At 43.3% G+C, this 10,501-nt stretch overlaps 1 protein-coding gene across 1 annotated transcript; it reads left to right on the forward strand.

Annotated features, from left to right (window-relative positions):
* Positions 1–1,102: 1,102 nt before the first annotated feature.
* Positions 1,103–9,765, forward strand: LOC100303669 (ubiquitin-associated protein 2; the record flags this gene model as incomplete). The annotated part of the gene is given in 9 exon segments (NM_001303167.1): positions 1,103–1,182; positions 2,662–2,876; positions 3,716–3,815; positions 3,896–4,006; positions 7,446–7,513; positions 8,550–8,646; positions 8,648–8,741; positions 9,660–9,685; positions 9,687–9,765. Coding segments are annotated over 9 exon segments (856 nt in total), but the record flags the coding sequence as incomplete, so codon positions are not given.
* Between the last annotated feature and the right edge of the window lie 736 nt (positions 9,766–10,501).

Genomic DNA, 10,501 nt, shown 5'->3' on the forward strand with positions numbered 1-10,501 from the left:
TGCTCAGCTCATAGAGTTTCTCTCCTCTATGCCTTTACAGTCAAAGCTGCCAGGGCTTTTCAGCTGGCAAGAGGTGGGAGTACTCATGGTTATCAAGACCATGAGGTGTTGAGAAGCTGCTCTTGCTTCTTTGTCAGCAGCCACCTCTCGGACTGAGCATGTGTGTGTTTCGATGTTTGTTGGTTTTTTTTGTGTTAATTAATATTGTTCTTGCTTCTCAGGTCCTAAACTTCCTTTCCTCTAGGTGCTTTGGCAGATTACAGCAGAAGCTTTATCCTGGCTCATAAAATTACCATTAAGAGATGAAGTATTTGTAGATGATATTAAGTGTCTATAAAATAGATTTAGTTTGAAATTGAGGTAAGTCTCTAGCTATGTTGTAAGCCTTGGCAGAAGCTCATCTTATAGCTTCCCTTATTTCTAGCTTTTAAAATTCTTATGTTTATAAGACAGGGTTTGTAACAACTGTTCAGCTGTGTTGTGGTTTAACCTAGCAGGTGGCTAAGCACCACACCCTCGTTTGCTCACTTCCCCCCCCCTCCCAGTGGGATGGGGGGAGAGAATTGAAAAAAACAAAGTAGAACTCGTGGGTTGAGATAAAACTATTTATTAAGATAGAGAAAAGGAAGAGGGAAAAGAAAAAGATAATAGTTAAGACAAATATATATATACATATGTATTATGTATATAACAATTGATGCACAAGCAATTGTTCGCCACCCACCAACTGATGCCTAGCTAGCCCCTGAGCAGCAGAAGAGAGAGAAATGAACTCCCACTCCCTTCAAAACTTTCCTTCCACATGATCTCATATGATATGGAACATCCCTTTAGCCAGTTTAAGTTAGCTGTCCTGATTCTGTCCCATCCCTTGGGCTTCCACAGCCACTCGCTGGTAGGAGCTGAGAAACTGGAATGGCCTTGGCTCTGTACAACACTGCTTAGCAACAACTAGAAACATTGGTGAGTTATCAACATTGTTTTTCTCCTAAAACCAAAACATAGCATCATATTGGACACTATGAAGAAAAACAACTCTGTCTCAGCTGAAACTAAGACACTCTGTTATGGTTTCAACTATTAATAAGTAATGTCTCTTCAAGGATTACTATGGAATTACATTCCCCACTCCTGCAACCTTGACAGGCAGAGATGGGAGCCTTGCTAACAACCCATACTCAGGTGAGTGCTATTTAAAGGCAAGGATGATGAATGAGATGTGTTTGTTTCTAGATGCAGGTAATCCTTTTGTTACTGAAAGAACAATCATTTTTCCTTCTATAAGCAATTAAACTCACCAATCTAAAATAGGCAAATAAAAGCAAGCATCTCCTTCTCAACTTTGACATTATTTTTTCTTCATGGTTTTGGTTGATAATTCATACATGACCTCTTCTGGGATAAAACTGGATAGTCTTCTGATGAAAAAGTGCAAAATTGTTAAAAATGTAAATGGCAAGGTCATCTTGTGCCCTTCACAAGCACATACAAGTGCTTGGAAAATACCCAATTGTTTAATCAGTCTTTTCCTTGAAGCTGGCTTTCTTTCTTTTTTCTTTTTTTTTGGCAATGGAATAGACCCTTTCAGTGCTCCCTCAGCAGCTCCCCACGCTTGGTTATTGCTATTTTAGCACTTGTATGTTCCTACCAGGAGCTGCCTCTAACAGGCTCACCCTTGCCCTCCTCAAGTCTAATTGGCTCAAAAGCATATGGTCTAAGAAGTCCTTCCTCACTCTTGCTCATCTCTTGTTCTTCAGTTTTCAGTGTGCAAAGATGAGATTAATGACATATAGCATATTCAGAAAGTGGTTTTCTTCCACTGCCATCTAATTATAGCTTAAACTGTAGCCATAGGTATTAGGTATTGTAATTCCCATAATGCCGCTATTAAATGTTGTCATGTTTCTTGGCAACCAACAAAGAAGAATACTGGTTAGGAATGAGATAGATGTGATATGTCACTTCCTTACAGAAACAGAACAAAATAAATGCATGAATGTGCTGCTCTGTAGGCTGTCAGTAAATGCAAGTGTTCTGGACTTTTCTGCTTCATAGTTACTTCTCTTGGGAGGCTGATTTTAGGTCAATAACTAAATTTATTTTCCTACTTCTTCAGTAAGGTGATACATAATGCAAGTGTTGTTTTACTGGCCTTCAGCTAATGTCTCTAGAACTTTGGTGTGAGGAATTGGACATCTAACTGGTCATGCTTCAAAAAATAAACATTGACAAAAATATGCCCGTCACTGCCTGTAAATCCTAACTTGCTCTCAGCCCATGATGCTTGGCTAATCAATTTAACCTCCAGGAGAGTTACACTTTAACCCAACAACCATTTTGCACTTTGGCTATTTACCATAGTTCTGCTTTTTAGCATATGTTATTGCAATAATCTGATAGTAATAAATAATGTACTTGAGATAGATAAGTATTAGTGTCTCTGTTTTATCAGTGGATTAGCCATGGTACAGAGTTCTGTGCCACAAACAGGCAATGTCCCTGTGGCTGTCAGGAATAGAGACCGAGAGTTCTTCCCGTGAAAACCTGCAGCCTTTCAAGTATAGGATGTGCTTTCTTTTTCTTTTTTTAGCTGTTTATTTGTACTCAGAGGATCCTTGTAGAGAAGCTTTGATCACTTTTCTTCAGTTCTTTCCTTTGTAGGTGATGTAACAAAATTTGGCCGTGGGGATTCTACCTCCCCTGCTCCTGCTACCACTCTAGCCCAGCCACAGCAGAACCAAACACAGACTCACCATACGACTCAGCAGCCCTTCCTCAACCCAACCCTGCCACCAGGGTACAGCTACACTGGGTTACCTTACTATGCTGGGGTGCCAGGCATACCCAGTGCATTCCAGTATGGGCCAACCATGTTTGTAAGTGTGACAGCCTCAACTGTAGTAACCCTCCCTTGATGACTCTGTTTTTTTTCTCTCCAGCAAAACCTATGTCTTCCTCATCCTGCAAGAGACCCCCCCCCCAAAAAAAAGTTGTGCAAGCATGAGAAAATAACTGCTGTCCCTTCTCCAAGAAAAGAGGAAGTTTGGAAGGCCAGAAGTCATGGGTGTAGGTTACTGTAAATAGTAGGTAGCTACAGCTCATGGATCTGTAGTGTTCCTGAAAACCCTTAGCAGCCTCTGAAGAGACAAAGGGAGATTCAAAGCTGAATCAGCAAGCTGAGATTGCCTAGGAAATCCTTTGGAGGAAGGATACCCCAGCCCAGTAGTCTCAGGAAGGAGAAAGTTACTTGGGAAAAGGTGATACTTCAGGCAGAAGGATAGATGAGTATTTTAAGACTAAGTTTTACAAAACAACCTCAGGCAGGAGCTGGTTGGTGTTTCATTTGATTCTGGAGCACACTGTAGTTGTTCCTTTTTGGCTTATGGGTAAGAATTTTCTGCCTGCAGTCAATAGTATTGCACAATGTGCAGCCTATTCTGAGACACGGTTGCACTGTAATGGGAAGAAAGTCCATATGATGCAGGACCAGGGGCAGCTGTAGCAGGAAACTTGTGGCTTGCACAGAGCTGCTAAAACAAGTTAGTGCTTGAAGTGTGAACACTGCCTCCCACGTGATCCCAGTGCTCCCAGATCCAAATTACATTTCCCATGTGAGCTAGAGGTGCCTTCCCCACTAGATGACAGAAAGAAGCTTGCTTTTTGTTTGCTGCTCCCCAACTAACAGCACCTTTTGTTCCCTTTCTCCTTTGTCCAGGTACCTCCAGCATCTGCTAAACAGCACGGAGTCAATTTGAACACTGCCTCCGCTCCTTTCCAGCAAGCAAGTGGCTATGGGCAGCATGGCTATGGAGCAGGTATGCTTATCACTGCACTGTTCACTGGAGCATCTACAGAGATACTTGCACACTGTAACACATTGTCTTGTACACACCAGCAGGCTATGATGACCTAACGCAGGGAACGGCGGCTGGAGATTACAGCAAAGGAGGCTACAGTGGGTCATCTCAAGTACAAAGCAAATCTGCTGGCACTGGACCTGGGAAAGGTAATACATGAGACTTGAGGTTACTTTTGAGTGGGATTTAGTAGGGCAAACTGCCAGTGTGGCCAGTGCTTTGCATTCAACACAGCAACCAGAGAAACGCTCAAAATCAAAAATTTCTAATCAGGCAAAGATATCTGTGAAGAGCAGTTTATTCATTATTGCAATAATGGGTGCACACCCCCTACTGACAAGGGAGAAATTGTGCAACTAGTCAGTGAAATCCATTTCGTTATATACCCTGGGTCCAACGCAGGTAATTCCTCTCCTGGCACTCATTGGTTGAGTGTCTCAAGCTCACAATCTTCCAACGCTGTTGCTACATTACACTTCCATACAATGTCTGTTACCAACCTATTGTTTTTAGGTATGTTCTGTGCTTTTCTATGGCGATAGGAGGACAATGTTTCCAAAAATTAGCACATTTGTTCTGTCCTGTGCTAGGCTCTCCCCTACCCTATTATAATTACCTTACCTAGTGCCTGTGCCAATTCTACCCAGGTCGGAATGCCCCAGTCTCAACTTTACTCTGTTCAGCAGCTTTCTTTGTGAAAAACAACTTATCCTATGCTACATACAGAAATACTGGAAATTTCTACTGCAAAAACAGTCTACCTCTCACAACAGGATACAGATCCAAGCTGTTTCTCCACCTCCTGTGTACAAAATGCTTTTTTTTTTTAATGGCCCAAGTTATTCCTTCTAAATCTAATGGCTGAACTTCACATAAGGATTTGTGTGGTTGATGTGCAGCTTTGTCTCCAGTTACACATGGGAGAAATTGAGCTCTTTTTCTGCCAAAGATGTATTTGGTGAAGAATAAATGGTCTTGTAGTGTCATTGAAGCCTAAGATGTTGGATGCTACTGCTGAAATGGTCCTCTGCCAATTGCTGACTGGATTTTGAGTTTGCTGGTAGGCATCTGAGTTAGCTGTGTATTCAGAGTGAGCAGGGCAGTTCACACATCTCTGGGCTGTTGTTTCAACTGCTCTCTATATGCTCTGTAACTCATTGCATTGTTTCATACCTGGAAATGTTTCCTCTGTAACTGTAAAAGATAAGGGATGTACATAGCTTATATGAAAGCTTTATTCTGCACATGCTGGTTAGACCTGAGAAATGTATACTGAACTGCTTAGCACTAACTAGTTCATCCTTGAGCTTAAGCAAATACCAAGCATTTGCCATGCATCTGAAACACCAACTGTAGTGTTCAGTGTTCTTGGTCTTCAACCAAGAGCTGGTCATGCTCTTCTGCATGGCCTGTGAAATGGAGTGATGAAGTGTGAAATGCAATGATCTGAGGAGAAATAAACTAATTTACTAAATAAGATATCAGAATGCAAGATAACATGCTATAATACAATATAACACAATATAATAAGAATTGAAACTCATAAATCAAATAAAATGAGAGTGTCTGAAAGCCGAAGGCCTTACTCTAATGCTGTGACAAGATAGCACCCACAACAGAGACAAGCCAAATGATCAAAAAGAGGGGCTGTCAGGTGACCTACGAAGGCCTTTGATCTTATCCCCCTAAGCCGAAATGATAACAGAACAGCAAACAGTCCTCTGGGGAATGCAGTATTTCTTCTCTTCTGGGACAGGTACCCGGACCTGGAGCATTAACTCTTTAACTCCCAGTGCACTGCATGATGTTATGGTGTGGAATACTGACAACTAAACATCATAAAACCATGACATTCCACCCCTTATTCCACATCACTACATCATGCTCAATATAAACAAAAAGCAATAATTAACAAGCATTAAATACACTCACACACACATAAGTATATATACATGGAATTACTGACTGCACTCCCCCAACATCAAATTCCCTTGTGGTACACATTGAACATCCCCATTTTTCTGCATCACCCACCAAGTGGACCCAGGTCCCTGAGCAAAAACAGTTCCACAGACAGGTTTGCCCTTCCCAGAAGCTGGAAAGACCCAAACTGCTTTTCCCAACATGTTCTTTACATGTACTACAGGGACTTTATCTCCCTCTACTGTATGTAGGGAGCTAGCAGGGCCATTGTGATTGGTAGATCCTCTGGTATTGACCAACCAGGTGGCTTCTGCCAAATGCTTCTCCCAGTGCTTAAATGATCTGCCACCCATTGCTTTCAACATGTTTTTTAACAACCCATTGTGTTGTTAGATTTTTCCAGCAGCTGGTGTGTGATAGGGGATATGATAAATCCACTCGATGCCATGATCTTTGGCCCAAGTATTTACAAGAGAATTTTTGAAATGAGTCCCATTATCTGACTCAATTCTTTCTGGAGTGCCATGTCTCCACAGGACTTGTTTCTCGAGACCCACTATGGTGTTTCGGGTGGTAGCATGGGGTACTGCATATGTTTCAAGCCACCCAGTGGTTGCCTCCATCATGGTAAGCACATAACAGCACTGTGAGATCATGGCAAGGTGATATAATCAACCTGCCACGCCTCCCCATATTTATACTTTTGCCATGGCCCTTTCCCCCAGAGAGGTTACATCCTCATGGCTTGTTTGATTATGGCACATGTGTCACAGTCATGAATAACCTGTGCAATAGCATCCATAATTAAGTCTACCCCTTGGTCTCTAGCCCACTTATATGTTGCATCTCTTCCTTGATGGCCAGACAATCGAAAATAGGGGCCGTCAGTTGACCTACAAAGGCCTTTTATCTTTTCCCACTGAGCGGAAATGATAACAGAACAGCAAACAGTCTTCTGGGGGATGTAGTTGTTCTCTTCCAGGACAGGTACCCAGACCTGGAGCATTAACTCTTTAACTCCCAGTGCACTGCATGATGTTATGGTGTGGAATACCAACAACCAAAAATCATAAAACCATGACAACAGTTTGAGTCACCTTGCTGGTGAGTGAGTGTTTCTTAGCCTTTTGTGGCACCAGCTGACCCAAGTGGAAGCCAGCCTTAGTCAGTGATATTAATTCTGCAGGGGCAGTGGAGCAGATCTCATCCTTGGGCATGGATGTGAAAGGACAGGGACAAGCTTGTAGGAGATGCTGAGGCTCATTGCTCAGCAGACTACTGGAAAGCTCTTGAATGCCATGAGAGCAATGTATTCCTAATCCTAGGGGAAAATTGGCTTTCTGCAAGCTAAATGAGTGTTCAGCACAGCCAGCTGCTGCCCAATGAAGTGCATTTGAATCCCAGCTATGTGTGTGTAGTGGACATGGATAACTTATCCCAGTGGGCTGATTTCCTGCATTATAGCATGAGCAAGGAACTGAGCCCTTCTTCCTGCTCCTGTATGGAGTGCTGTAGGTCTGAGAGCACAGAGCAGGCCTAAGGGCATGTGGGGCAGTGGCTGTGGGTCCAGGTGCCTTCACTGAGGTACCAGGACCAAAGCTAAGCATAGAGTTCCAGTTGGGTGCTGCTTGGCTTTTTCATTGTCAGTGGCTTCTTGTTTTCCAGGTGTTTCTGTAACTTCAAGTAACACAGGTGTGCCTGATATCAGTGGCTCTGTCTATAACAAGACTCAGGTGAGAATTGCTGGATCCTCCTCCCTGTTCGTCTGAGACCAGACTACTGGCTCCTTGCTTATGGGTGTGATGGCACTCTGCTGGATCTGTGGCAGCTGGGGGCAGTTCCTAAACCAGTTGGTCTTGGGGTCAGCAGACTTGAGCTTTTCTTATACTGGCTCTGCTTGCTGCTAGAGAGGAGTCTTTTTCTCCATCCTGCTGCTTTTGCCTCATCAGTTCCTGGCCAAAGCTGCTGTCACAGATGCAGAGCTCCCTGCGCTGTCACATGCTGCTTCATGTATGCTGTGCCCTGAACACAAATAAAATGTGATAGCACCAGTGTTTTTAGAAAGTAGCCCTCAAAGCAGATGAGTTAAGATGTTTGCTTTTCTCCAGCTAAAACAGTCAGTAGCACCCACTGCTATACCCGAGGACCTCTCTGATGGGTACCAGCACCCCTCTGCTTCACCTGTCTTATTATTTTGTGTACAGGTTCCCAGAGAGAGTAGAAAGCACTTCAAGCTGTGTTGAAGCTGGGTTACATCCAGCTCCTTTCCTTATCCTTGAATCTTTTCTCAGGGCAGTCAGACTCATTGTGTGTCTGACTGTGATCTGTGTCCATGGGTAGGACACCAGCTCTCAGTTACATGCGTAGCATTAGCTTTGGCCTGGGGAAAGAAAACCTTAGTGCAATTTCTTGTCTTTTTGAGCTGCTCTGAGGTCAAGTAATTTAGCGTGAGCCCCCACAAGGTGTGAAGGATGGATTTCAAGCAGCTGCTGCTATCCCATATCCCACTAAGTAAAAAGAGGTCAGGGAAAAAAAGGAACACAGTAGTCAATGAAATAAAACAATTTTAAAAGTTACAGTCATTAGAGCAGAAATAAGGATGAAAATGAGTTGAAACTCACTCATCTACTAAATTGCTCACAGATGTTCAGTCTGACTTGCTCATGGGATTGACAAAAGGTGCAGGAATCTGTGTTCAGGTCATTCTTGTTTGGTTGCTGAGGGGCTGTTCCTACTGGTCTTTGATGTTCCCCATTACTTCCTGTGCAGACGTTTGATAAGCAGGGATTCCATGCTGGCACACCACCTCCTTTCAGCATGCCCTCTGCTCTTGGATCTACTGGGCCCCTGAACACTGGTGTTGCCCCAGGTTATGCTCCAGCTCCTTTTCTCCATATCCTGCCTGCACATCAGCAGCCTCATTCACAGATGCTGCATCATCATCTTCAGCAAGATGGGCAGGTGAGTCAGCCCTTGCTGCCTTCACAAAGTGAGATTGTTCCTACCTACCTCCTAGAGTGGGATTTTTGGTTTGTGTGTGGTGTTTTTTTCATTTTTTTTTTCTTTGTTCAAGTGCCTTGGCAGGATTGCAGACTAGATGCTGTTTACCAGCTAGGGGAGGGCTGTGGGGTAGGTCCTGCTTGAAAGAGGCTATTGTAATGTAGGGTGCAGGGGATGTGAAGCTGAGACAGGTGCTGATCCCTGGACATGAGTACTGTGATTGGGGGGGAAAAAAACAAGCAACCCCTTGCAAAGATTGTGTGTCAGCTCCCATTTCTGATTTGATTTCACCAACAAATGTGTTTCCTTTCCTCACTATAAAATGTTCACTGAAAGGAGGAAAAAAATGTTACGCTTTGGAGTCCAGAAATCGAAAATGACTGTTCTCTCTTATACTTGACTGGTGCACTGTCTCTGTTCACACTGAGAGTGCTCCTTTCCTTCCTGCAGCTCTACTGTTTCCCTTCTTGTGGTCTGATGCTGTTTTACAACACAGAGAAGCTGACCTTGAGGGAGATTAAGCATTTTTTGGTGGTTTTTTTTTGGGGGGGGTTACAACTCAATTCTGGCATCTCCCAGTGTTATAATTCCATCTATGTCCTTCTGCAGTGAAGGAGTGACAGCATCCAGAGTGGTGACACTTGGCTGGGAATGGGGCTGGGTGGGTGTATCCCTGTGTTCCTGCTCGATGTCTTTGTTGGCCACTGGCTCATAAGATGTCAGATCTGCATCTGATGAGCTGTATTAGTGGATGCTGGGGAGCAGCAGCTCTCCTGGTACTGTACTGATGAGCTTGTCTTCCTGGGGGCCTGTAGGTTCTATGGGTCCTGCAGTGTGGTGTCAGTTGATGCTGATGCCTTCTTTCTTTTGGTTTGCTAGGGTGGATCCAGCCAGCGCAACCAGCCCAGCACCATGCAGCAAAAGTCTCAGGCTACCAAAACTGCCTATGGCACTTCTCCATACTGGACTAACTAAATCTGAAAGGAGAAAAAGAAAAAAAAAAAAGCTGAAGCCCAAGCCCATTCCTGAAATTAGTAGAAGTAACTGGTCAGCCAACCATCTGTGTGGGGAGAACTGTAGCCAGCCAGCCATCCTTTGTGTGACTTGCCTGCTTCCTCTTTGAGTTGCTGTTGTATGTAATATATTTATGTATGTATTTGTAAATGTAACAGAGCCTAAATGTGGTTTTCTGCATCTTGGAGCCTGTTTTATTTTCTTTGTAGGAAGACTAATTATTTACTTCCTGTATACACCAGGGCCTCCTTCCTTGTTTTTTTAAGCTTTATGGGCTTTATAACTGTGCCATTTTTATTGGAGCTTTTTATTTAGTGCAATTCTAAATTCAGGCAAATATTGAGGCCTGGCTTCTAAAAGAGAATCAAGATGTATCCTGTTTGTTTGATTTCTGCCTCCACCCCCCAGTATAGCTGTTATTTTGCTGTGGAAGATGAACTCAGGGGCAGTTAGGTCACCTCTTTATTTTTTAACTTTTAAATAAATAATAAAAAAAAAACTTTTGGTTTTGGTTTTGTTTCTCAAGCAAGAGACTTTGGATGGCTCATTGGGTCCTGGACCCTCCTTTGCATCATCAAAGGCAAAAACTATGTAGCACTGTCTTAAAACTATAAGCTATTTCTTGTACCTCTTTTTGGCCTGAGCCACCCTGCCCAGGATTGACAGAGTGGCTGGATGAAAACTTCACCTGTTCTTCCCCCTTTTTT

This window comes from Meleagris gallopavo, unplaced genomic scaffold, assembly GCF_000146605.3.
Source record: "Meleagris gallopavo isolate NT-WF06-2002-E0010 breed Aviagen turkey brand Nicholas breeding stock unplaced genomic scaffold, Turkey_5.1 ChrUn_random_7180001955467, whole genome shotgun sequence".
Classification (NCBI taxonomy): Eukaryota; Metazoa; Chordata; class Aves; order Galliformes; family Phasianidae; genus Meleagris; species Meleagris gallopavo.